Source organism: Idiotropiscis lumnitzeri, chromosome 20, assembly GCF_059441095.1.
Source record: "Idiotropiscis lumnitzeri isolate Australia: NSW breed Sydney's pygmy pipehorse chromosome 20, RoL_Ilum_1.0, whole genome shotgun sequence".
Lineage (NCBI taxonomy): Eukaryota > Metazoa > Chordata > Actinopteri > Syngnathiformes > Syngnathidae > Idiotropiscis > Idiotropiscis lumnitzeri.
This window is the reverse complement of record NC_142410.1, coordinates 7,898,859-7,925,597: the sequence shown is the minus strand read 5'-3', so window position 1 is coordinate 7,925,597 and position 26,739 is coordinate 7,898,859. Positions and strand designations below refer to the sequence as shown.

Below are 26,739 nucleotides of genomic sequence, written 5' to 3'. Positions count from 1 at the left end.
ACATCTGGGGACAAACTTTTTTTTTTTTCATCAAAAGCATTGTTTATCTCCAGATGATGATCTGATTTTACGCATCATTATATCAGTATTTGTGTGATAAGCCATACATAAAAGAAAATAAAAAATATATTGTGCATAATAATGAATCACAATGCGTGGCTGAAGAAGAGGAAAACGGTGCTTTTATTGATTTCAGCAATTTCCATTACTTCCGCCTTTGCTGTGCATGTTATGGTGTGAAAATAAGAGCATACTGGAAGTTACCAGTGAGTTTTTGTGGTTGATTTTTTTTTTTTTTTTAGTCTGAATGGGAATGTGCACGCTCATCTGAACCACTGAATGGTCGCAGCCCCTCAACGCGGTTCAACAAGTTGACTGCAGCTAAAGAGCGAAACATCTTAAGCTATCACGTGAGCGGTGCAAAAATATTAGAAAGCAGTTCAGTGTTTGATGGAACTCAATCTCGTCTCTATCTCTCAGCTCTTTTTTTTTCTTGATATTTTATACATTTTAAATCGGTTTGCACTGCCCTCTGCTGTTGTAACCGGTTAACATCAACAAATGGAATATTTCATCTTAGTCGTCTTCCTTTTTGGAGCCTCCACACCAGCCTGGTCTGAGTGACCTCATCACGCTCCTCTTGCGGAGGGTCCCGCGCGAGAGCGAGGGGGATTTTGGGATGTCGTCATTTCCCGCGTCTCCTTCCTCCCTCGTGCTCGCGTCACAAGACGCCTCCTCCGTTTCGCCTCGCTCGTCTGGTGTCGCCTCCTCTCCGTTGGTCGGAGGAGTTGCGTCAGGGTGCGGCACAACAGGAGGAGCGGGAGGAATGGGTGCTTTGGTTTTCTTCTTGGAGGGCCGTTTGATGGTTTGGGGGCTGTTGTGGAGCTCCAGGTGCTTTCGTATGGCGGCGGTCAGCACCTCTGGCTCCACGGACGCGCCATGGACGTCCCACGTCATCCCGTCCTCGTCCCACTGCACCTGCTTCATGCTGCTCCTTCTTTTCCCCCCCTGTTCGTCCTTCTCCTCCCCGGCCTGCGCCTTGAGACACGACCTTCTTTGCTCCAGAACGTCTTTCGCCTTCTCTTCCTCCTCGCTCTCACTCGGCGGTAACATGCTGGATGACGGCGACACCAGGTTGGAGTTGGAACCCACCGAGGCCTTCAGGTCCAGTTTGGACCCGGGTGGGGAGCCCAGGAGTGAGTGGGAGGTGTTCCTGTGGAGGTCCAACCAGGATCCCGCGGGGGAGAGCGTCTGCACAGCCGCATCCACCATTTTCCGCTGGACCTCCTCCTTGAGGAAGGGCTCCCTTTGGGATCTTCCCCTGAAGCTTCTGCACCCCTCACGAAGAAGTGAGTCGCTCAGGGAGGAGACCAGAGGTGGCCTCCTTGGCTGCGGTTGCCATGGCAACTGGAGGCGGCACACCGAAACTCCTTTGTCCGGTCCTCGCTCCTCATCCACTGAATTTAACACCCGACCACGGGGATCGGGCATCGGAGGTGGCTCCTCATCGAGGAGGCATCCGATGAAGGGCGACGCGCCTCCTTCTGAGCACACGGATGACGCCAGCGGGGACGGATACTGGAAATAAAGCAAGCGGTTCCCGAGGAATGCGTCGTCGTCTGTGCTCGTCGCCCGGAAAAAGGATTCAGGAGGCAGGGTTGTGGACGCCGGAGGGGAACTTGGGGAATCTCCCTGCTGGGTGAGCATCGCGGTGGTGGACTCCAGACGGGACGAGACGCAGAGATCCACGGACGGCAGAGTGGGCGTCAGCAGTGGGGAGATGAACGGCGACGAGGCGAGAGTGGTCGTAGAGCCAGGCGCGGCGCAGCAACCCACGTCCCTCGCCAGGCTGCCGGGCCGCGACATCCCGCCGCCCCACACCACCGTGTCGGGCGTGCTGCCGCGGCTGTGCACGCTGCCTCCGCCACTGCAGCGGCTCCAGCGCCGCATGTTGGACACCCAGCGCTCGCTGAGGGCGGGCAGGTTTTGTGCATCCGGCGACTGCAGGCTGCCCACGCGCCGCCACCCGTGCAGCTGCTGCAAGGGCGCCTGTTCGGCGCTGGCGCTGGAGCTGCGGCGCAAGTCCACACCGGTCCACGCCGGGTCGCGCTTGAAGACGTCCATGGAACTTTTGGAGACGGAGAAGATGGGCGTGTGGGCGTCGCCGTCGTCTGACGGTCCCTCCGTTAGACTGGAGTAGGACACGGATGGACTGACGGAACAACATACCGACGGGTAGACTTCGGAGTGGGGTCGCACGGGCCTCGTTGCCATGGCGACAACCTGAAAAAAGAAACATAGTAGTTCAGTTCACTGTGCAGGCCAGGGTTATCGTTGGGTGCAAAAATGTAGCCCCAAATTCTGCAAGGGGCTCAGGACCAGTCCAGGATATACTACCAAAATGTCAACTTTGATAGGCTCCACCTCATCCATGACTCAAATGAGGACAGCCACTTTGGGAAAAAAAAGACGACTTGATACGACCCGAAATAAACCTACGTGGGATTATACAATACAGATTATGCGATCGTTCAAACAAGATTGAAAATGAGGGAGCACCTTCCCACATCCAGTTAATCTCGCTCATGTAAATTCTTCTCTCTTAGTCATGTGACTCCATTTACGACACTCTTTGGAATGAATCGGAATCTCCCCACTTCCTACCTTAAACTGGCGTCCTTTGGGGCTAAATCGCGTCCTGTTTTCCTCCTGACATCTTTTCAGTCCCTCAAAGACAGGCCTGACTTCTTCCGGGGGATTCCTCCGTCCAGTGGTTGTTTTTCTGAGAAACAACCTGTCGCGTCAATGCGCCGCTGATAACTCCTGCGAGTCGAGTGCGTGCGTGAGAGAGCGGGTGCCGTGGGTGGGGCGCTTCTTGGCCCCCGAGGATTAACTCGCCACCTGTCATCCTATTAGCTGATGGCCAATCTCTGGCCAGTGTGTGTGTGTGTGTGTGTGTGGCTAAAGAGTTAAGATCAGGTCAACTGGCAGCATTTGCATGCACACTTATTCTTGTACTGGATAAGATTAATGAATCTTTTTCCCCCCCAAAAAATTCTGCCTTGCATTCATTTTCCATACTGGTGATCCTGGTGAGGCAGGGGTTCCCAAACTAAGGCCTGGGGGCCATTTATGGCCTTGTCATGTTTTCTGCAGCATATAAAATGGTGTTTGACGCAGCCTGCAAAGCTGGTTAAAATAATAAAGTTTGGCGCTGAGGAGAGAAAGATACAAATTATTTGTACAATTATTTATGACTAAATTAACATTTCCTCTTGTTTTGGTTCTGATTGTGGCGATGGAAATCAGCTTCTGTTTTGGTCCTTGTGTCCTTCAATTGTTCTGTTCATTTTTATTTAATATTTTATATTTCTTAAATTCTGAATATATATTTTTCATTTTTTAAAATTACTATTTTTATTTTGTTATTTTTAGATACATTTTTATATTTCTAATTATTCAATGTATTTGTGTTATTCCGTATTTGTATTAATTTCTTTATTATGCACAGGTATTTGTTCTTTAAATATAATGTATTTTTAAAGGTAGTTTCTTGCACTGTTTATTTAATTTATTTTGGAATTTATTTGATGAATTTTATTCCATTTTAGTGACATGTGATCTATTATTGTGGTTAAAGTTTCAAAATAATTAATATAATGACTCACCATAAGAGGGCGCTGTTACGTGAGAAGCAACCAGCTGTGTCCATCTCGCACACATGCAAGCACATCCACATTTCAACAGGCCACATAACTGAAAAGTAACAAGAAGAAAAACTTGAATTTTAAGGTAAACAAACACATCAATGTGAGCTTCTGCACCGCTTGACTTAGTGTCCACGTGTCATGTGATTCAGGACCAATGGTTCCGGTTGGCCTCACCGTGGGACTTCTGGTGCTGCTTTTCTTCATTCTTCTCCTTCTGGGCCTGGTGATGTTCTGCATGTGGAGGAACAAGAGGAGGCGTGATCGCAGACAATACCAGGAGTTGTTTGCCGCAGCGCCTCACATCCGAGCATGCAACCTTCCGGTCATCCCAGTTTCGCAAAGCTCCTACGCCAAGTCAGTGGTTTTATGAAGTACTTATTTATATTTCGGAGAAATGTGTCCTTTAGGTGAGAGGGTCTCAAGTGGTTCTTGTGGGCATCCACAATGTGGTGTTATGCATTTTTTTCTTTTATGAAGGCCCGGCGACATCCCGTTCACGTTGCCGCCTCGGTTCACAACGCCTCAGAGCGACATGGAGGAGGCGGCAGTGATGAAAATGGAGGCTCGCAGGGACATTCTGGCCCATCGGGGCTCGCTCTCCGTTCAGAGTAGGTCATCACTGCTTGTGTTTGAACTACACCTAAGAGGGTAGGCGTATTCATGTTTGGGTGTGTTGGTGTTAAGATCTGGGATGAGCAACTGGCAACCGCATTCAACTCTGAAAGGCCCCTTGAATATTTTTCCCCAAAACCTTTTGAATTTTATATACTATATTTTTTTAACCCCCCCCCCCATAAAAAATGGGTGGGACGTTATGAACATGATTGCTCTATTATTTAAATTGTTATACCACATTTAACCACTAGATGGCAGACATCCCTTAGTATTTTTTTAATTGCATAAAACGCTTTGTTGTTGAAGAATTGATTTTTACGCATTACTGTGATGTACATTAGTTTAGTAAAAAAAAATAAAAAAAACAGACCTAAGAATTTCGTCCATATTTAAAATGCCGTCTATACATCTGGATCGGAAAGTGCATTATTTAAGTTGCTCATACCTGCATTAGATCATACTTGTATTCATGTTCCAGGTTGGTACCCTGTGGGGACGGTGCTGGCCGGCTTGTATCCTGGCCCGGGGCTGAGCGAGGTGATCGCGCCTCCGCCCGGCATGGCCACGCGCCTCTGCTTCTCGGTGGAGTACCGTCACAGCGGCGAGCAGCTGGCCGTCTCCTTGCTCCGTCTGGGCAACCTGCCGCCTCATTTCCATGGCAACGTCACCCTGGTGCAGCTGCGCCTGCTGCCCGACGACCGGCGCCCTCGCCAGGCCAAGGCCAGGAGCACCGGGCCCGATCCCGAGTTTAATGACTGCTTCCTTTTCCAGGTATGGATGTCAGCACACACATGCTCACTTGATGACGTGACCTCAGTATTGTCTTCGCCACACACACAGGTGTCAGGAGCGCGCTTGTCACAGAGCACGCTTAGTGTGTGCGTGCTGAGCGTGTCACATGACGGCAAACGCCACGCAGTGGGCCGGGTGCTGTTTCCCCTGCAAGGTGAACTGGGCCAGGCTGGCAGGGTCCTCTGGAGGGACCTGGACACCGAAAAGCACCATCATGTATGTGCACAGCTGGCGCCTTGACCTATCACTGTAAATCGGACCTCAATATATTTATACCCCAAATCATGTTTCCCCATTGAAATGAATGGCAATTGAAATAATTCATCCCACCCAATGAAACACCTTTTTTTTTTTTTTTTATAATCTACACTAAAACCTGTCTGGTGTCTGTCAGTGTTCAGAACTTGGTGACGTCTTGGTGTCCCTGAGCTTCAACCCAACTCTGCAGCGCCTATCAGTGGAGGTCCCGAAGGCTCGAGGAATGCAACCTCTCATGGACGCAGGTGGGAGGTTATCCAGGTGGTCGCTCAATGTGCTTCCCTTCAACATGTCTTCTACCCCCAGGCGTGTGCGTGCGGGTGAGCTTGCAAATCCACACACAGGTGGTGAAGATCAAGAGTAGCGGCGTCGTGAAGGCGGACGGTGAGCCGGCCTTTGAGTTCAGGATGAACTTCAAACTGCGGTCCGAGCATGTGGATGAGGCCTGCCTCCGCTTGGAAGTGCGACAGCAGACCAATCAGCTTCCCTCAGGTGATTCATTACCTCCTGCTGGGAATTTACACTTTGACTGTACACTGCAAAATATGGAACTATCTATCTTTAACACTTTATCATTATTTTTTTACTTTTCTGTCTGTCTTTCGTGTTCAGAACCTTCAGTCCCGCTGGGCGTTGTGGTGTTGGGGCCGTTCATGTACGCTCGGGGCCCTCAGCTGCAGCACTGGATCGACATGGTCAACACTCCACTCCAGCCGGTCAAACTGTGGCACGGACTCTGCATGGCCAATTAAAGGGCGCATATGTAGTCTGTATCCGCCATATTTGACATATGGAAACATATTCCATTGGTGCTGCAAAAGAAAATCAAAACAAATTGAATCAAGGATTGATTCATTAAAATGTAGCAATACATGTGTTCCTTTTTTCTGGTATTTTTTTTCCACATAAAAGGGGAGAAGAAAATGTAAAAATTGTAATACCGCTTATGTCCAGGGGAAGCGCACGTCGTCTCTTGTGCTGCTGAATTGATAGCGTAGAGTGAGAATGAACGCGGAAGTCTTCTTCCGTCTCTGTCCACACCAGCGTGTGCTTACGTAGGGACTTCATATTTAGGACGTTAATACAGATTTCCATCATGAAAATAAATGAGAACACATTACTGGAAGGACATAAAGTCGTCTTGGTGCCGTATAATGCGGAGCACGTGCCAAGGTAATTGCCATCAAATAGAAGTCAATTTACGGAGCAGTTGTCATTGTGTTCAAAGCTGCCACTATTGTGTATAAAATTAATTTTATATTTGTATATGTATAGAATGTGGGTCAAAGGAAGGTTTGCACTTTTTAGTTAATTTCTTTAGTTTTCTAGTAGAAAGGAAGGAAGCAGATAAAAACAAGTTTGAGGTCGAAGGATAAAAGTAGGAAGGAAGCATTGAATAAAGGTCAGGAAGGAGAAGCAAATGTTATTTAAAAAAGTGTATACCTATTTTTGACTTATTCTGTAGTTTATATCTAAGTAAGATATTGTGACTTGTTTGTTAGGTACCACGAGTGGATGAAGTCTGTGGAGCTGCAGCAGCTGACGGCCTCTGAGCCTCTGACCCTAGAACAAGAATACGATATGCAGCGCAGCTGGAGGGATGATGCCGACAGTAAGTAAAATAAGATGATTACGTCATTGCAAAATATATGCAGAAAAAATATATATAGAATTCTGGTTTTGGTTTTTAGAGTGCACCTTCATCATCCTGGACAAGCGGCGTTGGGCGGACTCTGGCGTAGAGGAGTCGCAGTGCATGATCGGAGACGTGAACATCTTCCTGACTGATCCCACGGATCCTTCCCTGGCTGAGCTGGAGATCATGATAGCAGGTCAACAGACAACCAAGATTTGCCACTACCCCTCTTGATTTACTTAAGTGGTTTATTAATTTATTTGTACAGAGCCCAGTTACAGAGGCAAAGGCATCGGGAAGGAGGTGACGCAAATGATGATGCACTATGGTGAGCTTTTTCTGCATATTAGTAGTTGTACATTCTTTTAAAACACTATGAAGGGCTTTTGTTTTTTTTTTCTCTAGAAGGTTTTTTTAACTCAACAAAATCATTTTAGAAATATGTTCATCTTTTTAAATGACACTCTTAAAGAAATTCTCTGAAATAAAAATCATTTTAAGCAATGAACTCGAGATTACAAAAAACGTCTTCAATGATGATTCCCTTGTTTACCACCAGGGGTCGTCAAACTCGGTATCAGCAAATTTCAAGCAAAAATTGGCCTGGATAACGAAGTCAGCATCTCTATGTTCAAGAAACTGCACTTCCAACAGGTAAAAAAACCCCATCAATGATTAAAAATATGTATTGGTTGGGAAAAAATGTGACAGGAATAGTCTTACTTTTACGAGAATTAGGGAGTATCATTAAGATTTTTTGTTTATTTCTGTGAAGGGAAAAAAAAGTTTTTGATGTTTTTGAGAAGTCATACAGGGGAGAAAAAAACGGATAATTTAGTTTTTTTTTTTTTTTTAATAGTGGTACTTTTGAGCAATTTTTCCCTACCATAAATAAGACCAACATTTTTGGGGGAAAAAAGTTCACGGTCCTACTAGAGGGGAAAACATTTGCAGGAAAACTGAAATCATATTTTTGTGGCCAGCCCAAAGCACTTAAATATAAAATTTTTGTTTTGTTGCCATTTTGGTGCTAAGGAACTACATCGATGTGAGCTACATTTAGTCTTAAAGAAAGTAGTGTTTTGCTGCCATGTTGTGGCGTTTGCAGTCAGTTATTCCTTTTTGGAGGTGTCATTTACGGATTTTTGCTATTTGTGATACCGTTTGTGTGATGCAGGTGTCCGTATGTCAAGTGTTCAAGGAGGTCACCTTGGAGATGACGGTGGATGAAGCGCTTTGTCCGAGGTTGTCGCAGCAAGTAGGTCACATGACCGAGCGGGACTATCTGGCGGCCCGCGGCGGAAGACGGGAAGCTGCGTCACAGATGGCCACGGACACTCCCATGTGAGCTTGTTTGACAGAGGGGTGGAGTCAGCACGTTTATTTCATGGCGTGATCACATCGCGAGAGGAACGCCGCAAAGTGGCGTGAGAAGACAAAAGACACTTTGTAAAAACAGGCGGTTGTACAAAGAGCGACAATTCCATAGGAATTTTCCCACATGTGCCCCTCCCTCCTTTTTTTGTCTTTCTGCGTGAACGAGAAGCGGCGGCCATCTTAATGAGAAGATTTTCTTTCAAATCCCAGTTTTAGCTTTTGGACGTTTGCATGAATTCGAGGAAGTCCTTGACGGCCGCGGACAGGTCACCCAGGAGCTGGCGGACCGCCACTTCTTGCTTACGGGCCCAGGCCAGGCACCGGTCTAGGACGGCGTCCACCGGCATGCACACGTCCTCGTGTCGCAGCTCCGTCAAACGGCAGGCGGCGGTCATAACGGCCGCGCCGAGCAGCAGCAGCAGGAAGAGCTTGAAGAGCATGCCTAGCGCAGAGCGGCAAGGCTTGGACCGCGCCGCAGCTACGGTCTTCTTCTCAGCTGTTGTGACACAAAGATTGTTTTCAAAAAGCAATTCAATGTCTTCTGTTCCAATTCAAATTAGCCGCAAAATGTCATTGGGACACATTTGTTCAAATTAAAAACATTGTTTTTGATTTCCAATATTTTGTTTGGATTACGGGAATTTGAATGTTTTGACAAAAAAAGTTGTGTTTTTTTTCCCATCTCAATCGTGTCAACAAAATTGCCTGATTTTGACATAAAACATATTGAAGAATAAAAACAATAAAATTGTTTGAACTGAGCTTGTTGGAGTGCACTTGCATTTACCCGAGGCCTGTCCGTTCTTCTTCTTGCTCTTCCTCTCCTCCGTCTTCTTTGGTTGCTGCTGTTGTTTCTGTTTTTGTTGTTGCTGCTGCTGCTGCTGCTGCTGCTTTTGCTCCTGGGCGGCGGCAGCGGCCACCTGAGCGTTGTACTCCTTCCGCCGCTTTTCCTTCTCCTCGGCCTTCTCCCGCTTACGCGCCTCCTTCTCGCGAGCCTCGCGTTCTAGTTTCTTGGCCTCTCGCTTCTTCTCGAGCTCTGACGGGATGATAAAAAGGGATTTTCGTCATCCAAAAAGTCACAATAATATCTATTTTCTCCCCCAGAAAAAAGTCCTATTACGCAATTCTTCTCAGAGACAAACACTCCCGAAAATGTTTTCAAAGTGGTAATAAATATAAATAAAAGTAGCAATTTTATGAGATTAATGTATTTTTGTTTATACATTTTCTATATAAAAGTAATTTTCTCAAAATTTGTCATGTTACGTTTGGATAAAATCTGTGAAAGGTAAAACTTTCTGTTTCCTGACCCTTTTCTCTCAGAAGTCGTTTCTCTCGTGCTCGGTCGGCCTCGTCCTGCAGTATCGCCATATACTTGAGAACCTGGAGAAGAAAAAAAAATTATTTTCTTGGCATCTTCCGTGTTGTTTTGTTGCTGGGCATCTTTCTTACCTTTGTGGCACACTGCTTACACTGCTTCTCGTCCAGGCAATCTCCCGCCACCTTTGCCAAGTTTGCGTCCAGAGGATTGTCCTTCAGGTCCAACCACCTCAGACTCTGACAACAAAATACGATACCCATACTATTAGATTGGTGACAGCAGCAGGAAGAGAAACGCCACTTGTTTTGTGCATGCTTCCACCAACCCGCAGCTGGGAGAAGCTGACGGGCAGCGTGATCAGCTTGTTGTTGTACAAGTCCAAGTGCTGCAGGCCAGACAGGTTCCCCAGATCATCTGGCAAACGGGTCAGCTGGTTTTTGCTCAGGTCCAACTTCACCAAGTGGGTTAGGTTGCAGAATTCCGGCTGCCATGTGAAGGAGGAGGGTTAGGGTTTCAAAGTGGAGTTTCCAGACTGGGTAAGGGTTTAAAAAAAAGCGTTCTAAAGCAGGGTTAGGGATTTAAGAAAGAATTAGGGTTTCAATCAAGGGTTAAGGTTTTAAATCAATGTTAGGACTTCAACTTTTAGGCATTCTTAGGATTTCAAGATGGACTAGGTTACAATTTTAAACCGGGCTCGTGTTTCAATTAAGGTTGTGGTTTCAGATTAGGGTTTCAAAACTGGGTTAAGGTTTTCTAAGTACAGTTTTAAGGCAAGTTAAGTTTTAATGACAGGGTTAATGTTTCACACTCGTGTGAGGGGATTCCCAGTAGGATTTTAAGACAGGGTTAGGTTACAAAGATTTAAAACATTGTAACCAAGGTCAAAGACCAAGCTATGATGTTTTAAGCGACCCTTCACCATATAAAGAGAAAAAAAAGACTTTTTAAAAATTACATAATTCCGCCATGTTGCTTCCATGTGACACGTGTACAATTGTTTAACCAAGTAAAAAAGAAACGACTTAAAAGACATTCGTAGGTTTAAAAAAAATGTACTTACCAGCAGAGAGACGATATTGTTGCACGACAAGTCCAAAATAGTCGCTTTGGTAAAAACAGCCTGTTGGGATGAATTTATTATTATTATAAGGAACGGAAGTGTTCAAATGTTTTAAAATACATAAAATATTAATATCGGTGCATTGTCCAAGCTGTGGCCACACACATACAAACTCACCAGCTCCTTGACGGGCACCTCGGTGAGGTTGGACAGACTCAAATCCATCTCATTATCGTTTATTTTATCTTTTAAATTTAACACTTTGATGCTTTTACTCATTTTGTCGACCTGTGGAAGACAAAAAAAATGAGTCACGTGACGGCATTTATGTGGCATATTATTATTATTTATCATTTTCTGTTGAGAGGCGCACTCACCTGTTTTTTTTATGTAGTGTCAAAACTGTCTCGAAGAGGGGAAAGCGACAAAAACAACAGGAATTTGTTTTCAATGTAAGAAAAGTGAATTAAAAAGAGGCGTTGAGGCGACGTGGATCGAATGTTTTGGGGCTACTCGGACTCTGAATGAAAATCCACGTCATTGATTTGAGCCGCACAGAGGAGGCGAGGCAGAGAGCAGCGCCCCCTACACTACCGGAGGAGACATTACGCCCACCATAATATTACTCCACAAATTATTGCTGACGAAAATTAATAAAATTAATGTAAAAAATATATATAAAAAATGAGTGATAAAATAAATTACCGAATACTGCTAATAATAAGTAATTGTACGATATCCTCCTACAATTTATTTAAATGCGAATTTCATTATGCTTTGGAGTAACAGAAAGTCATAGAACTGCCTCACTGTTGAAAATTGAAGGATGAGTTATTTCATAGAGCAGGGTTAGGTTGTTAAATGCAACTTTTATTTCAGGCGTGCATGTTTTCCTGCTAAATAAACATTTTACTTAACATGTCGGAAATATGTTGCGCATCAAGAATATAGCAATGGCATGCATAGGCTCTCTAAAGCCTGTTTACTCTTTGCAGTTACCATAATAACGAATCATAATTAACATTTTCAAGCTCTCATTCTTGGTGGTTTCTCCGCCAAATGAAGCACATCACGGCTAAAAACAAAGACACAGCGGTGATGTAGATGATGAAAAAAATTCTGTTGATTTTTAAAGTCAGTCTGGTCCAGTAGCCGGGCTTGTCCACGTTTTCCTTCCTGCTGTCCAAAAGCAGCTTGATGGCCTTCATCAAGTCTCTCGTTTCGTCGGAGAGTCGCTCCAGAGAGCTGGACTCGGTCAATTGGCCATCCTGCGAAGGGTTTTGTGGATTATTGTGAATATCTGACTGATAAATTAAATAAGTAAGAGTTGATGAATTATAGAAACCTTCAGCATTTCAGGTGGATTTTCATCTGTGGGCGCTTTACAGATGCACGAACAAGTTTGACTTTTGCTCTCTGCAAAAAAAAAAAAAAAAAGCAAAATGTCTTTTCATTGCAAGGCAGTTTAAATCGCCCAATCTATTATTTACATCACAAAAATGGATGTCTTGTGATGCAACAAATGGTTGTTTTTAATTTGTATGCATTGTGGATATAGCATCCTTGGCACAAAAAATGTGTTGCATTGTGAACATCACACGGCTAAACCCAGAAAACAGGAAAGCTGTGACCTCCACAATGCGAGCCCGAAAGATCTTGAACATTTTTTCACCAGCAGAGCTTCGATCTCCGCTGACCGTCACATCCTCACCGCCGGTATCTTTTTCCATCAGGTACATGACAAAGATGGTCTCCAGCAGGCTGAGCAGCATCAGACCAAAGATACCGATGCAGTAGACGGCTGAGGGGAGCAGCGGACGGCATCAATGAACATAAAAGCAAGTCAGTTAAGCTTTGTGAGCTTTAATTTGCCATGTTTGACCTATGAGAGGGATTTTGTTGGAGGAGCAGGGCAGGATCTCGTTGAGGAGGAGCTGCATGACGGTGACGGCCAGCAGCACGGTCACCTTGAAGCTCAGCTTCTCGCCTCCCTTGTCAGAGATGAAGAAGGAGGCCAAGTCCAGAGCCAAGAAGAAGAGGACGGGCAGAAGGAAGTTGATGATGTACAGCACGGGCCTCCTCTTCATGTTAATCTACGACATCCCGACAAAAGTTTGGATGCCTAAATTCAGTGGTAGAGAGCAGTGAATCTCATCATTTATGGCAAACTACTCACAGTATAAACAATCATGTCTTGCTGGATGCCAAAATCGATGCTGGTCATGTTGACGACGGTCATGCCGATGAAGATCCACTCGTTCTGCGTGCGCATTATCTCCCGTGACCACTTGGTGGCATCGGCAGAGCTGAGCAAGGGAAACAACTGGAGTTCCTGCACTGAGAGAAGTATCGGGTACTTGTAGTTACTCGAGTATTGTTTTTCGGACCAGTTTTTAATTTTGCTCCTGATATTTGAAAATGGATAATGAGGTGTTTTGACTGACAAGTTTAATTCTTGGACCCCACCTATACATTGGAGGAATTGCAAAAATCTGTTGATAATTGATTTTCCTAGCATTAAAAAAAAAAAAAAAATTAAATAAATTAAATAAATAAAAATAAACAAATTAATAAATAAATAAAAATAAACAAATAAATAAATATAAATAAATAAATAAATAAATAAATAAATATATATATATATATATATATATATATATATATATATATATATATATATATATATATATATATATATATATATATATATATGAGCCTCACGTGAGTGGACCACAGACTTGAAGGTGAGGTTGCAGCTCTGCTGGTCGAAGGGGAACTGGTAGATGTGCAACTTGCACGTGCTGAGCAGCACCTGGTCGTTCTGCACGTGAACGCGGCCGTTGCTGAAGATGGTGAGGTGGGGGCTGGGGGGGGCCTTGTCCTTCTCTATCCTGCACGGCAACAGCGCGCTGCAAATGGTCAGGCTCCAGCAGACTTGGCAAGATTTCATGATATTTTGGTTTGAGGGAGGGTTAAGGTTGGGGTTATTGGGTTCGTTAGATAAGATGGAACTGTGTTCTACCTACATTTCTTCAATGGTGAGATCTGGTTTCCAAAACAATTCAGTGGGAAGAGAGATGTTCTTAATCCCGCAAAACTGCTCTGGATCCCAAGAGATGTGATCATTGTGCCAGCTCTGTGCAGGAAAGACAATTCGTAGAATTTAAAAAAAAAAAAAAGTTTGTCCATTTTTAAGTTGACAGAAAAAATATTAATAGAGCAAAAAAATGCTATGAAAGAACCGTAAAAATCCAAACGTAAGGAACGAAGGTCTGGTCCATCTCCCTCTGTTGACAGGAAAAAAGTAAAGTTACAATTATTGAAATGAATTCTAGTTTGCATTCAAGCATAAATAAGATCTGGCAACCCCTCATAAAAAAAGCATTAATGGCTTTTCCCATCTTTGGTTAATTATTCATTGAATATGATGGAAAGCACTAATTAGAGTTTAGAAAGCCTTCAAGCAACGTCTGCGTCAGATCGGTTAACCGCAAAATGATGAAGCTTCGTCTTGTTTAAGATGTCATCTGGCAACCGCTGACACAATTGGCAGGATTGATCAATTATTGTTTAGACACCCGTCACTTTCTTCTGTTGTAGACTGATTGCCACACAGATATTGTAGTTTACACATCAAAAGTCTGTTACAGTCCAAATTTTTACACACAATCATTTTTTTCAAGACAGTACACTGCAATTTAGGTTAAATCTTGTTCTTAAAATAAATTTTCCAAAAAAGGTTTCAGCTATATTACATATTATTACAATATTATATTGTATTTTTACAAATTATTATGGTTAGAATTGAATTATCACAAATATTTATTTTTTACTTAATTTCTTTAAACATTTTTTTACATATGATATTGAGTATAAGGCAGAAAAAATAAATCTGCCCTAGATTTTAAATTAGTAAAGGTTTGGGCTAGAAGCCTTATTATTACAATATTTTATTATATTTTTTAAAATTATTATGGTTAGAATTGAATTATCACAAATATTTCATTTTTTTAACTTTTTTTATTTAAACTTTTTTTTTTTACATATGATGTTGAGTATAAGGCAGAAAAAATAAATCTGCCCTATATTTTAGATTAGTAAAGGTTTGGGCTAGAAGCCTTATTATTACAATATTTTATTGTATTTTTTAAAATAATTATGGTTAGAATTGAATTATCACAAATATTTCTTTTTTTTAACTTTATTTATTTAAACTTGTTTTTTTTTACATATGATGTTGAGTATAAGGCAGAAAAATTAAATCTGCCCTATATTTTATATTAAATCACATTAATCAATCAGTACATTCTAGAGACATGAGAGACACCAAAGCCATGAAAATAAAAAAATAAAATAAATAAACTAACCACGTCTAGAATGGCGTAGAGGACAATCTCCAGTGAAACCACAGTTGGCTTTCTGTAGTCGTTGACGGGCCTTGTCATGGAGTACAAAGTGCCGTTTACGGGTAAGTTGAGGTGGTCCAGCACTTCATGGTAAGAACACACTCGCTCCGAGGTTGCAACACCTGCACAGCCTCACAACATTTAGTCAAACACAATTCAACAACAAACAAAAAAAGACAATTAGGAGCTCACCTGTGAGGAGGAGAATGACGAAGAAAAAGAAAGCTCCTGAAGCGAGCATCGTGATGCAGTGAGGATGTTCTATTTGATCGGTATGGAAAATCGAGAGAGATAAATAAGGGCTGGGCCACATTTAAATCCCACAAGTCTAAATTGCAAATGCAATCATGCGTGGCGCCAGTAGCTGCTCGTTACGTCCTCATTTGTGGTTAGATAGTCATTCTTGTCTGTCTGACGGTCTGACCACTTTAACACTCAGATATCACTCTTCCATCGTGTTTGATATTCAATGATAAAATATGCAGTCAGTGATTATATTGTTCTCAATACAAAAATAGTTCAATTTTTACTTTTGAACAGAAATCTTTCATGAGGTTCTTTGAAGAAATATTAAGTTTCAAAATAGGTCATTGACCTTACTAAATGTAACCTTATGATGACCAAATAAGGATGAGCGGCACGTACAGTAGAATGGATGGATGGATCATTACAAGAAGAGTGCGTTCATGGAAGAATTGGTTGTTTTTATTGCAAATTACAGTGTTTAAATGACAAAATGGGTTATTGTTTTTGCAGCCATGGACATTTTCATTTCAAAATCTATTGTGGATGTGTGCATTTTACTTCATGAAATCATGAAATTACTCACGGACGTGGGTTAGTGTGACACAAGTGAGAAACTCAACGCCATTTTTTTTGTGGCTATGGCAACCATCGTTATCATGGCATTGAAAATGCAAATGTTGCACATTCGAGCTTAATGTCTTAAAAAAGAAAATTCTAATTGGATTTGTCCGTGCATATATCGAGAAAACCAGCATGCTAAACTGCGTAAAACACCGCCATCTAGAGGCGAGAAAGCGCAATTGTGGTCTTTTAAGAAGGGAAACTTCAGCGTCCTGTTCTAATTTAAAACAACCGTTTCAAGATTACGCTTTTCTACATTTATTCTGTATGATCATGCTCGGCAAAGACGGCAGACACGAACAAACTAGGACATATAATAATGACAGTAATATGTGTTAATAACTGCGCACAGAGCTAGGTCCACTTGAAAAAGAGAATGGTCAAAAAGAGGCTGACCACAGTCACATACAAGATGAAATAGATTCTGTTGACTCTGGTGGCCACTTGTGTCCAGTAACCCAATTTATCCTTCTTCTTGCCGTTGACGAGCACAGTCAGCGTTTGTTCAATCTGCTTAAGCTCGCCCGACAGTTTCTCCAGCGTGTGGCACAGGGTGCTCTGAGCCTTCAAAAAAAAAAATAAAAAAATCTAAATTTGGGGATAAATCGTACTGTGTGATGTTGGGATAATGAGATTCACCTCTTTAGTTACTGGCATCAGTTCCGTTGGAGTTTCAGGCATCGAATAAAAGACTCCACTCTGCGTCCAAGCTTGCACTTCTGCAAGCAAAGCAACCAATAACTGGTGCTCATGCAGACCAGGGTTATTTTAGTTAAGGAAAACTAACAAAATAAGTCAAAGTAAGCATTTTCGTTCATTAAGTAAGTATGAAAATGCTTTTAAAAATGAGAAGTAAAAAGACAATTAACTGAAACGACAGCTTACTCAGTGAATCTTACGTTTTTCATACACGGGCTTTCCAGATTTTTAATTTATTTATTTCGTTATTGCTGTAAGTTCGCACAGAAAAAGGAAAGTCAAGCAGCTCTTAGAGGTAGTTTACATTATTACACATTTAGTGATTTTTTATCTTGTATTTGACAAATAATCTATCTTTGGGGGGAAATTAAAACAAATAGTAAAATTAATAAAGATAAAATAAAACAAAGCATTTTGGAAAAAAAGAAAAAATCTGCTCTAAAATGAATTAAAACTACCAGAATTTAACAACATAAAACTCACAATGTAATAAAAACAAAGCCATAAGCATAAAAACCCCGATGCTGCTTGCGCACCAATCACATACGCTGACCGACTTGTGTCCATTGATTCTCACCTTCCTGTTGTCTGTGGCAGCTGTTTTGCATATTTCGCTCGTCGCTTCTTCCGTCTCCGACGGGGTCCACGTCATCGCCGTCACATTTGTTGTCTTTTTCCATCAGGTGCTTCACCAAGATGGTCTCCAGCAGGCTGAGCAGCATCAGGGCGAAGATGCCCATGCAGTACACAGCTGAGGATGTCGTCATTTAAATTTCAAAATGTTCATATACTGGATTAAAAATTGATCATTTATTATTATGAGCATCCGGAAGGTGAAAACATTTGTATCTCAAAAATGGAGCCTGACCGATTAATTGGTTGTTCGATTTAATCAACTGAAATTAGCTTGTGTGCTGCCACCTAGTGGACGACAGCGGAATTACAAAAAACCCGAGATTTCAATTGAGAAATATCAAATCAACGTTCCTCATTAAAACCAATGGAAACGCAATTAATCTGCCAGAAAAAAAAAAAATGGTTCATGAGAAATAATGCACTGCTCACGACGGTGCTCTATTTGTATTTCTGGATCCTGAGTAAATTAAACCTGTCTACCTATGAGAGGGATGGAGTTGGAGGAGGAGGGCAGGATCTCGTTGAGAATGAGCTGCAGAACGGTGACGGCCACCATGACGGTCACCTTGAAGCTCAGCTTCTCGCCGCCCGCGTCCGAAATCAAAAAGGAGGACAAGTCCAGGGCCAGAAAGAAGAGCACGGGCAGCAGGAAGTTGATGATGTACAGGATGGGCTTCCTCCGCATGCTGATCTGGACAATCATCACAACATTAGAGCATTTCAGAACAGTACATTGCAGAAAAGTATTTTCTGAAACAGGAAGTCGGTCAGTAAATTGGAATCCCTCACCCAAAGGTTGAAGAAATAAACCAAAAAGTTTTTAGAGTACAGATTTGATACAAATTGAATTTCCTTTTGCCAAGGAAGTTGCGCGGGCAGTCTCCAAGCAGCAGGCGGACCGTGTAGATGATGACGTCCTGGTGATCCGGACTGCTGGCTTTTATGGCGGTCACGTTCAAGCGGAGGAAGATCCATTCGAACTGCGTGGGCATCAAATCGTGCGACCACTCGGTGGCCTGGGAGGAGTTGTTGCTGGGCTGCAGGCGCAGGTCCTTGGCTGCGGCGGAAGTCGGGAATTCGTTAAAAACGTTTTGACTTGCGCAGTACAAACAGCTGCGATGTTTTTATTATGAAATAGACACTAAATAAGATAACGATGAATATTTATGTTCATTAAAAAATATTCTTTTAGTTTTAATGCTTTATAATTGAAATACATTTTGTATTGATGTTTTAAAAATATTTTTAAAGGCTTACATTTGAAATGTATTTTTCAAGGATTAATATGTGGAATTATTTTATTTTACGTTATTATTATATTTTATTATTAACACGTGGAGTTTTAATCTGTTGATTCCTTAATTTATTGAGATTATTTTCATTTTTTTGCATATTTTGAAATGACATTGTTTTATGTATTTTGAATTAAATGCAGCATATTTTATGAGATTTGAATTCATTCATTCAACAATTACATAATTTTAACTAAATTTTTCAAATAAATAATATCAATAGTTCTTATACATTTTTGTAAAAATATATATATTGTGTCATTTTAATAGTAAATTTATTTTTAAAAAATTCAAATATAAATATAATTATTTTAACGTTTTTATATTCCATTTCACATTTTAATTTTTTTTAATATATTATATGATGTTTTGAACATATGAGAAAAATATAAAAAGGTAATTGAATTTTTTTATCATTTTTAACATTCACATTAAAATGTTTAAAGAGCTACATTTTATGAAAAATCTTATGTAAAATTCTGAACATTTGTCGTTCTATTTCAACATTCCTGGCTTATCTTTCAACTGCGCAACTCACACGAGTGTATGATTGACTTGAAGGAGAGGTTACATCTCTGCGTGTCGAAGGGGAACTTGTAAATGTTCATGCGACACATGCTGAACAGCACTTGGTCATTCGTGACCTCCACCAGGCCGTCGGCACTGACGGTCACATAAAGATTCGGGGGGGCTTTGTCCTTCTCGGCCCTGTATGGAAACATTTTGAGTGGCGTTGCGGGGACTCGAAGCGAACGACGCATTGGCACTTACATCTCCTCGATGGTGAGATCCGGCTTCCACAGGATGCCAACGGGAATGGACACATTATTGATCCCGCAGAAGTCTTGGGGATCCCAGGAGATGTATTCATTGTGCCACCTCTGAAAACCACACAAAAAAAAAAAGCTTTTAACTCTCAAGTTTAAAGTGTTGTGATGGACTGGACTATTTCTTTTGAGATGCCAGCTGGCGGAAGCAACCTTCACAACATTAGGGTGGTCTGCAGAACTCACCATGACGGTCCAGACGTAAGGAACAAACTTCTGCTCCTTCTCCACCTAGAAAGTGGACGTCATTTTTGAATAAATGTGTGAAAAATAAAACCGACTATATTCTACACAAGAAGACCCACAAAAAATCTCAATCAAGAAAAATTAAATCTTTGCCCACCCATGATTGGGGGATTTGCCTTGGAAAAGTGTCTGCAAGTGCCCGTTCACATGAATTTAAAATTTCCATAATTTTTACAACAGTGTTAATAAAGTGGAAGTATCATTTACCACATTGAGGATGGCGTACAGCAGCACCTCCAGGGACACGTGAGTCGGCCTCTTGTAGTACTTGACGGGTCGCGTCATGGAGAAGAGCTCGTTGGTCCGAGTCAGGTTAAGGTGGTTTAAGACATCCTGGTAACTGCAGCCGGCTGCCTCCGTTGACGCGCCGTCTGCTAAAATGGATAACACAACCAACATTTTTGCCTCGATAAATGAGTGATCAGACTTAGGATTTTTTTTTTGTGACTGCCAGTTCAAGGAGATTTCATTTCGGAATTGGACTCGCTGGTATGTTTTGGTTCAAGCGTGTTTGAGTTTGAGGGCGCAAACGGCTGGCTCACAGCAAGTCGTCCAGGGTCTGAAGACACAAAGCAGCCCCAGACCATCTCACTGCCACCATCATGTTTGATTGTCTGTCGCCATTGTTATTTTTATTGATTTATTTTTTTTATCAATTTTTTTTATCTCATCAGTCCACATAATATTTCTCCAAATGTTCAAAGGACATCTAGATGGTTTTTAGTGACTGTTCCTTTTTTTGTCAACAGTGTTTTTTTGAGTGTCATTTTGCCCACTGTCTTGCTTTTAGCTGAATCAAGAACACCGACCTAAACCGAGACCAGTTTGGATGTTGTTCTGATCTCTTTTTGTAACTTCCTGGATTAGTCATCATTGCTCTGTTGGAGTTGGAGTAATTTAGGTGGCTGACCACTTCTGGGAGAGGTTCACCACAGTTCCCAAATTTCTCCATTAGTTGTTAATGGCTCTGAATGCGGCTCACTAGAGTGTCTTCATTCCCAAATGACTCGTCTTTGTCCTTTAAGTGCTTTGGATCGCGGCATGATATGATGATTAGATTTAGTGGCTTACTTCATTTTAGTATTATTTAAGTGACTTCTTGGTTTTACAAATGTGATGATACAAGGCCTGGGTGTGGCCAGTGAAATTAAACCTAATATTACAAAAACTGTTAGAAGATGTTGTGACTGATGATTTAAGTATTTGTTTTTGAATGTCATCATTTAGAAACTGCATTTTGTATTACGTGCGTTATAAATTGGGATTTTGTGTTTGGAACATCCCATCGATGAACAGCTTAACTCAGGGCTGGTGGATGCCATGCCTTCCCTGAATAGCTCAGGCATCTAAGACTGACACATTCAAAGTGGAAAAGTGTTCTGTGGTCTGAAGAGCCAGACAATGCTAAACCACATTCTAAACGTGTTCTCAAGTGTCTTGATCTTTGTAGTATGAGTGCAAGTACTAGACTGGCCTGGCTGCAGTCCAGACATGTCGCCCATTGAAAATGTGTGGCACATTATGACAGTGGTTGAAGCGTAAAAATTCAACAATGGCGACCCCAGACTGTTGAACAGCTGAAGAATGCGAAAGAATTCTGTCCTCAGTTCCCAAATGTTAATGTTGTTGAAAGAAAAGGCAATGTAACACAGTGGTAAACATGAACCGGTTCCAGCTTTTTTGTGCACGCGTTGAAGCCATAAAATTCCAAGTTTATGATTATTTGCAAATAAATAAATAAATAAAGTTGATGAGTTTGAACATTAAATATATTGTCTTTGTAGGATATTTAATTTAATATAGGTTGAACATGATTTCATTTTTATTTGTTTCACACAATGAGCCAACTTCAATTTGCTGATCGGAAATGTGTGATAAGTAAGCAAGAAAAAAAAAAAAAAACATAATCTTGACTTTAGTATTGAACTAGTATCTTCTCTATGAAACAAACTGTGTCAGAATATTCACCACAAACACACTGCATGCTTTATATTGCAAATAAACAGCAATGCAAGCAACATTCCAAAATAAATAAACAAGACATTCATTCACATGTGATGCGGCTTACCAGAGAAGATGAGGAGGCAAAGAAGGGCTGCGAACATCCTGAAGTCGCTGACACACAGTCAATCGGTCGCTTTCGTGGTGGACTTTATGAAGGAGGAGGGATGAGCGGACGTGGAGTTGCGGTTCTTTCATTGCGATGCCTATGATGTTGTTCTGATACCATGCGGTGCCCTTAAAACTGAGAGAGGCAATTTATACTCACAGAAACAGTGAAACACTAATATGAATAATTCATTGTGTATGTTAAAAGGATATTATATGGCGATGAAAATGTCCATATAACATGCACATACAAATGCATCCAGCTTAATAAAAAAGAAAAAAAAAAACATTTTTGTTATAATAGTGACCAAAAGTCACCATTTTTATCAAAGAGAATAATAACTATGTAGTAAGCAAAAATATTATCAACTAAAAAACCCTCATTTTAACTGTTATAATAAACAATAATAAGCTTACAATAAGCAGACGATACATTATCATCAACAAAAAAACATGTTTTTATTTTTTATCATAAACAAAATGAAACTCGTTTTTATCAGATACAAAAATCTTTAGATAACAAAGAATTATGATTTTGTTATGATCATAAAATTATTATTATTTATAATTATTATTATTCGCATTATTATTATATTATTTTTATTTTTATTATTATAACAGAGATTATCATAATGAACACAACACTTTATTTATTTATTTCCCTATTTCAATAATAAAATGGAGATAGGCAATGATAGGGAAGACTGCCCCTTTGAGATAAAAAAAATAAAATAACAATTATTTGGTGTATATATGACACATTCCATGATAATGTTGTGTTTCCCAACCTTTATAAAGCCAAGGCAGATATTTCAAAATCTCATGGCACACCACCCAAAAAAAATGTTACAAAATCCAGGTATACATACTCATGTAATTACTGATATAATAATAAATAAACTGTTTTATTGAATGATCGGAGCCTGCTAAGCTATCATTCAACGGGTGGACACGCGTGTTCATTGCACTTTTCGCTATCATTATTTTTCCTGTCATTATATTGTATGTCACTGGCATAGACAAATGACACATTACTTGTAGTAAATAAAATCAAAATGGGGGAAAGGAAAAATAAACCAAGAGAGAAGTGAATTTTCCCATAAAACAGTTGTTGGGAAATTAGTGACTCAATGCACATTGTTACCAAAAGTTACTTGGAGGGAATTTCAAACAGACCTAACTGATCCACTCAAAGTAAAGAAGTGAAAGAAAGAGTGCGGCGGTGGCAAAGTACAACAAGAAGAAGCCTTTGTTGATTTTGCTGGCCAACCAGGCAGATTTCCTGCTGTCTTTCTTGCGGCGATGTTGCACGCTCAATGTCCTCTGCAGTTCCTTCAGCTCGTTCACCACCAGCAGCAACAGCTGAGACTCTGCGCTCAGCACGCTGCATTGGGCCTGCACAAACGTTACAGCGCTTTGACGGCTAAATTAAGGAATAAGTCAGAACTAACCAATCATTAGTGATGCATAGGATGATTGACACTATGAGTGATACTTTACCTCCTCTGGTACAGGTTGCAGGTCGTGTTGTTTCTCCGCGCCCAACACAGATGCACACAAACATTCTCTCTGTTTTGTCTCTTCTGAAAAAACACAGCGGGTTAAGTTAGCATGACGCATCAAGTTTCAGCAGGTGTGTATAAAGACGTACCCGTGTCGGACTTATCCGTCTGGTCTATGTCGGGTTTCCTCATGGCGCACCTGGCCAGCTTCTCCAGCAATTCCCCCTCAGTCAGGTAGGTAACGATGATGGTCTCCAGCAGGCTCAGCAGCATCAGGGCGAAGATGATGATGCAGTAGGTGGCTTACGGGAGGGAAAACTGAATTTATTTTTCATGTTTTGCTAAAGCAGGGGTATACACATTTTGACAAAGATTTTTAAAAATTGAGATAAAGGCACCAAAAAAAAAAAAAAAAGTCATATATGGTGTCGAGATGAGCAAAACAGCGCACCCCATGTTCCCATAGAAGTTGCAGTACCAAGTCTGGTCTGTGAGTGGCAGTGTAGCGCCACAGCGCAGCCAGACTATCAGAATTTAAAAAGAACCCCCAGCGTCCTGGTACTTGCCATTTTACTGGTTCTGCCTTAGCACTTCCTGCTTTCTTTTCCCCCGTCCCCGTGGCTGCCTGGTACTCACAATGTGAGTTTCCCTGTCATGCTTCCAGTGGATTGCGCAACATCATGGGTCAAGGCTCTGGAAGTCTTTTCAATACTACAGGGACTCGTGGTCTGTGCTTGTTCTTAAACGGGGTTCCCACTCGCCACTCTGAAATTGTCACGTGGGACATTAAAAGTCATTACCAACTGTTGTGGTATGGGATACTGGTCGGGTTCTACGCGTAATGTGGCATATTTGGAATATACAGGTTTGGCTACACAAAAAATATATTTTAATATATTTAGTTTTTTTCCCGGCACTATGAATACTTTCATATGCCTTGCACATATCCCGCTTTGGATGAACAATTGCGGGGTCTATCGTGTACCTATGAGCGGTGTCTTGTTAGACATGGAAGGCAGGATGTCATTAAGGATGAGCAGCAGCACAGAAATGGCGAGGAGCACGGTGACTTTGAAACCTAGCTTCTCGCCGTGGCGGTCCGGGATGAAGTAGGAAGCCAGGTCCAGGCACAGGAAGAAAAGGATAGGCACCAGGAAATTGATGACGTGCAGCAGGGGTCGCCTCTTGATGACGAACTGGGAGAACAGGACGTTAACGGCACGCTTGCTAGTTGATGAAAACTTTCAGAAACCGCTGTACCGTGTACACCAGCTGCGCCCACATTTGGTCGCCGATGGACATATTGCTGCTGGTGACAGACAAATGGAGGAAGTCCCACTCTCCCTGAGAAAGCATCAGGGCTTTGGTGAACTCGGTAGCGCGTGACGAGTTCACCACTGGGATGACACGCAAGTCTTTATCTGCACAGAGAGAATGATTAGTATCGGAAAAATACGTGAGACGGGAGGGGTAGTAATTTAGCTAATTTGGTGACCTCAAAAAGTGTTGCATCTGTGTAAAACAGCTTACACTGGAAAATTGCAGAGGACATCGTTATGTTGCAGCGCTGCGTGTCGAAGGGGAACTTGTGCACGTCCATCATGCACATGCTCACCGCCCGTATGTCCTGATCCATGGAGATGGTTCCGTTGTACTGGACGAGCAAGTAAGGGTTGTGCTGCGAGTTGTCTTTCTCCACCCTGACAAAACACGGTACGCCGTGTTACATGTTCTACCGCTAACCGCAGTGATGTTTACAGTACTTTCACATAATGGACCTTAAAGTAGTGTATTATGTAAAACACAATACACTATAGGGAGTCGGCAAACAGATCAAGAAGTGCCTTTATGTGAAAGTGTGTGTACACAAGAAGTAAAAAAAAAAAAGATTACCTGACTAATTGATATGATTTCATTTGTACCATTGACTTACATCTCTAGGATGAAGACATCGGGTTTCCACAGCATGTCAGTGGGAATGGTAATTTCTGTAATCCCGCAAAAATCGTCCGGTTCCCAAAAGATGCGTTCGTCAGTCCAAGACTGCAGACAGTGGATTGCGGATTAGTTAGCTGGGGGGGGGGGGCACAATGTGAACACGGAAAAATTAAAAAATCATCCACTCACCATCATCATCCAGAGAAACGGAATGAAGGTTTGCGTTTTCTCGATCTGTATGAACACGTATGTGGAAACGTCATCGGTAAATTCATGGTAACTAAAAAAAAAAAAGAAAATTGACGACCTACCACGCCCAGGATGCCATAGAGGATGATGTTGAGCTCCACCATGGTGGGATGCGTGTGGTCCAAGACGGGGCGGGTCAACTGGAAGACTCTGTTGTTAGAGGTCAGGTTCAGATGGTCCACGACATCCTGGTAGCTGCACACCTTGTCCGGGGAGGCCCCGCCCACACCTAGGGATACAATTACTGTATTGAATAAAGATTTGACATTTTACATTTAGTTTACAATTTGGTTTTAATGTATTTTCGCTTATGAATTGATAATCGAAAGCAGGCGTTGGCAAACTACGGCCCGGGGGCCACATGTGGCCCATTAGACGTTTTAATCTGGCCCGCTGAAGTTGAAAAGAATTGGATGAATAAACCTTGTTACTGTTTTATTTTCAAAATTCTGTGGTTTTTCAAAGTCATTTATATTGTTGTAAGGCTTTTGTTCACTTTCATTTCAAATTAAATGTATTTTTTTTTTCTCCCATGTGGTGAGGTTTCCAAAACACTCCATCCATCTGCTCCTGGTCCGGCCTCTCTGTCAAATTTTAGAACCCATTGTGGCCCGCCAATCAAAAAGTTTTCCCACCCCTGATCTAAAGGACGCATAGGCTAAATGTTAAAAAAGAAATTGATACATATGAATTTAAAATCCTATTTTTGCACGATGTATCAGTAAAATTGTTAGTTACTGACAAAAAGATTACATTATGTATTACAAATGAAATACATGATCTGGTACACAGCATAGATGTTTGCATGCAAATCCATAAATCAATTTTCAGAGACATACTAAAATAAACCTGTGACATATAAAGACAGAATAAAAGTTTTGATGTAATTTTTCACCAATATAAAAAAAAAAACATACAAAATTAAAACTTTTTTTGCTCTTACCTGAGAGGATGACGACAAGGACCAGCAATTTCATCGTCTCTGTGATGTGAAGCTCGGTGGTACAAGAGCTTTTTTAACCTCAGATGAGAATCCCCTCCCACTGGCTTTGTAATGACATTGGACGCTAAAGAGGAAATGCATGTGGCGCTGGCGTGTCTCCCGGAAGGGCTGACACGACGGGCCCGATATTGCTTGAAGGCTGCACCGTGCGAAATATAAAGCAGGTGACAAAATGGAGGTGTTTTAGAAGAAGCAT

General features: G+C 41.8%; 7 protein-coding genes across 14 annotated transcripts; 2 read left to right on the top strand and 5 right to left on the bottom strand.

Annotated features, from left to right (window-relative positions):
- Window positions 1–165: 165 nt before the first annotated feature.
- Window positions 166–6,590, bottom strand: LOC148317442 (uncharacterized). 4 transcript variants are annotated; one of them, XM_088284641.1, is made up of 7 exons: window positions 6,317–6,590; window positions 5,963–6,187; window positions 4,771–5,885; window positions 3,885–3,941; window positions 3,669–3,756; window positions 2,665–2,782; window positions 166–2,283 (listed from the first exon to the last, which is right to left on the bottom strand). In XM_088284641.1, exon 7 carries the CDS (start codon window positions 2,272–2,274, stop codon window positions 577–579), a length of 1,698 nt encoding a protein of 565 aa, XP_088140767.1. In that variant the 5' UTR covers window positions 2,275–2,283; window positions 2,665–2,782; window positions 3,669–3,756; window positions 3,885–3,941; window positions 4,771–5,885; window positions 5,963–6,187; window positions 6,317–6,590; the 3' UTR covers window positions 166–576. The 4 variants fall into 4 exon arrangements, with proteins under 4 accessions (XP_088140767.1, XP_088140764.1, XP_088140765.1 ...); XM_088284638.1 differs by lacking the exon at window positions 2,665–2,782; XM_088284639.1 differs by lacking the exon at window positions 2,665–2,782 and having other exon boundaries at window positions 4,771–5,882.
- On the top strand, window positions 3,644–6,220 carry syt15 (synaptotagmin XV). 2 transcript variants are annotated; one of them, XM_088284643.1, is made up of 7 exons: window positions 3,644–4,064; window positions 4,188–4,318; window positions 4,804–5,096; window positions 5,166–5,333; window positions 5,512–5,620; window positions 5,682–5,867; window positions 5,988–6,220. In XM_088284643.1, the coding sequence occupies exons 1-7, from the start codon at window positions 3,865–3,867 to the stop codon at window positions 6,125–6,127; spliced, it is 1,227 nt and encodes a 408-aa protein (XP_088140769.1). In that variant the 5' UTR covers window positions 3,644–3,864; the 3' UTR covers window positions 6,128–6,220. The 2 variants fall into 2 exon arrangements, with proteins under 2 accessions (XP_088140769.1, XP_088140768.1); XM_088284642.1 differs by having other exon boundaries at window positions 4,804–5,333.
- Window positions 6,354–9,149, top strand: nat9 (N-acetyltransferase 9). The gene is made up of 6 exons (XM_088284653.1): window positions 6,354–6,548; window positions 6,878–6,987; window positions 7,067–7,207; window positions 7,280–7,339; window positions 7,571–7,665; window positions 8,189–9,149. Exons 1-6 carry the CDS (start codon window positions 6,472–6,474, stop codon window positions 8,357–8,359), a joined length of 654 nt encoding a protein of 217 aa, XP_088140779.1. The 5' UTR covers window positions 6,354–6,471; the 3' UTR covers window positions 8,360–9,149.
- lrrc59 (leucine rich repeat containing 59) lies at window positions 8,378–11,350 on the bottom strand. Of its 2 annotated transcripts, none has more exons than XM_088284650.1 (8): window positions 11,147–11,350; window positions 10,947–11,057; window positions 10,770–10,829; window positions 10,035–10,193; window positions 9,841–9,945; window positions 9,699–9,771; window positions 9,170–9,424; window positions 8,378–8,884 (listed from the first exon to the last, which is right to left on the bottom strand). In XM_088284650.1, the coding sequence occupies exons 2-8, from the start codon at window positions 11,046–11,048 to the stop codon at window positions 8,601–8,603; spliced, it is 1,038 nt and encodes a 345-aa protein (XP_088140776.1). In that variant the 5' UTR covers window positions 11,049–11,057; window positions 11,147–11,350; the 3' UTR covers window positions 8,378–8,600. The 2 variants fall into 2 exon arrangements, with proteins under 2 accessions (XP_088140776.1, XP_088140777.1); XM_088284651.1 differs by having other exon boundaries at window positions 9,176–9,424.
- A 331-nt stretch (window positions 11,351–11,681) lies between these two features.
- On the bottom strand, window positions 11,682–15,520 carry LOC148317439 (5-hydroxytryptamine receptor 3A-like). 2 transcript variants are annotated; one of them, XM_088284073.1, is made up of 10 exons: window positions 15,368–15,520; window positions 15,137–15,306; window positions 14,012–14,056; window positions 13,796–13,905; window positions 13,491–13,660; window positions 12,946–13,106; window positions 12,652–12,862; window positions 12,401–12,570; window positions 12,115–12,183; window positions 11,682–12,037 (listed from the first exon to the last, which is right to left on the bottom strand). In XM_088284073.1, exons 1-10 carry the CDS (start codon window positions 15,486–15,488, stop codon window positions 11,804–11,806), a joined length of 1,461 nt encoding a protein of 486 aa, XP_088140199.1. In that variant the 5' UTR covers window positions 15,489–15,520; the 3' UTR covers window positions 11,682–11,803. The 2 variants fall into 2 exon arrangements, with proteins under 2 accessions (XP_088140199.1, XP_088140198.1); XM_088284072.1 differs by having other exon boundaries at window positions 12,115–12,185; window positions 12,481–12,570.
- A 359-nt stretch (window positions 15,521–15,879) lies between these two features.
- On the bottom strand, window positions 15,880–21,956 carry LOC148317438 (5-hydroxytryptamine receptor 3A-like). Its single transcript, XM_088284074.1, has 10 exons — window positions 21,811–21,956; window positions 19,950–20,116; window positions 19,683–19,727; window positions 19,441–19,550; window positions 19,208–19,377; window positions 18,277–18,434; window positions 17,858–18,068; window positions 17,319–17,492; window positions 16,682–16,761; window positions 15,880–16,606 (listed from the first exon to the last, which is right to left on the bottom strand). The coding sequence occupies exons 1-10, from the start codon at window positions 21,845–21,847 to the stop codon at window positions 16,397–16,399; spliced, it is 1,362 nt and encodes a 453-aa protein (XP_088140200.1). The 5' UTR covers window positions 21,848–21,956; the 3' UTR covers window positions 15,880–16,396.
- On the bottom strand, window positions 21,932–26,532 carry LOC148317437 (5-hydroxytryptamine receptor 3A-like). Of its 2 annotated transcripts, XM_088284071.1 has the most exons (11): window positions 26,484–26,532; window positions 25,603–25,769; window positions 25,481–25,525; window positions 25,287–25,396; window positions 24,884–25,053; window positions 24,614–24,774; window positions 24,339–24,549; window positions 23,503–23,655; window positions 23,352–23,434; window positions 23,028–23,246; window positions 21,932–21,987 (listed from the first exon to the last, which is right to left on the bottom strand). In XM_088284071.1, the coding sequence occupies exons 1-10, from the start codon at window positions 26,515–26,517 to the stop codon at window positions 23,028–23,030; spliced, it is 1,353 nt and encodes a 450-aa protein (XP_088140197.1). In that variant the 5' UTR covers window positions 26,518–26,532; the 3' UTR covers window positions 21,932–21,987. The 2 variants fall into 2 exon arrangements, with proteins under 2 accessions (XP_088140197.1, XP_088140195.1); XM_088284069.1 differs by lacking the exon at window positions 21,932–21,987 and having other exon boundaries at window positions 23,016–23,246.
- Window positions 26,533–26,739: the final 207 nt, after the last annotated feature.

Coding starts and splice junctions, on each gene's coding strand:
- syt15 (XM_088284642.1), top strand. CDS start 3,865: ATGGTTCCGGTTGGCCTCACCGTGGGACTTCTGGTGCTGCTTTTCTTC. Junction 5,334..5,511: donor ACACCGAAAAGCACCATCAT/GTATGTGCACAG, acceptor GGTGTCTGTCAG/TGTTCAGAACTTGGTGACGT. Junction 5,868..5,987: donor GACCAATCAGCTTCCCTCAG/GTGATTCATTAC, acceptor TTTCGTGTTCAG/AACCTTCAGTCCCGCTGGGC.
- nat9 (XM_088284653.1), top strand. CDS start 6,472: ATGAAAATAAATGAGAACACATTACTGGAAGGACATAAAGTCGTCTTG. Junction 6,988..7,066: donor CTGGAGGGATGATGCCGACA/GTAAGTAAAATA, acceptor TTTGGTTTTTAG/AGTGCACCTTCATCATCCTG. Junction 7,208..7,279: donor GCTGGAGATCATGATAGCAG/GTCAACAGACAA, acceptor TTATTTGTACAG/AGCCCAGTTACAGAGGCAAA.
- lrrc59 (XM_088284650.1), bottom strand. CDS start 11,048: ATGAGTAAAAGCATCAAAGTGTTAAATTTAAAAGATAAAATAAACGAT. Junction 9,946..10,034: donor TCAGCTTCTCCCAGCTGCGG/GTTGGTGGAAGC, acceptor TTTTGTTGTCAG/AGTCTGAGGTGGTTGGACCT. Junction 8,885..9,169: donor CGGACAGGCCTCGGGTAAAT/GCAAGTGCACTC, acceptor GTGTCACAACAG/CTGAGAAGAAGACCGTAGCT.
- LOC148317439 (XM_088284073.1), bottom strand. CDS start 15,488: ATGTGGCCCAGCCCTTATTTATCTCTCTCGATTTTCCATACCGATCAA. Junction 14,057..15,136: donor TCTACGCCATTCTAGACGTG/GTTAGTTTATTT, acceptor TCCTGTCAACAG/AGGGAGATGGACCAGACCTT. Junction 13,107..13,490: donor CAAGTCTGTGGTCCACTCAC/GTGAGGCTCATA, acceptor TACTTCTCTCAG/TGCAGGAACTCCAGTTGTTT.
- LOC148317438 (XM_088284074.1), bottom strand. CDS start 21,847: ATGTTCGCAGCCCTTCTTTGCCTCCTCATCTTCTCTG. Junction 18,435..19,207: donor CAAGTCAATCATACACTCGT/GTGAGTTGCGCA, acceptor CTTCCGCCGCAG/CCAAGGACCTGCGCCTGCAG. Junction 16,607..16,681: donor TGATGCCAGTAACTAAAGAG/GTGAATCTCATT, acceptor TTTTTTTTGAAG/GCTCAGAGCACCCTGTGCCA.
- LOC148317437 (XM_088284071.1), bottom strand. CDS start 26,517: ATGAAATTGCTGGTCCTTGTCGTCATCCTCTCAG. Junction 25,526..25,602: donor TCTATGGCATCCTGGGCGTG/GTAGGTCGTCAA, acceptor GTGTTCATACAG/ATCGAGAAAACGCAAACCTT. Junction 25,054..25,286: donor GATGTCTTCATCCTAGAGAT/GTAAGTCAATGG, acceptor GTGTTTTGTCAG/GGTGGAGAAAGACAACTCGC.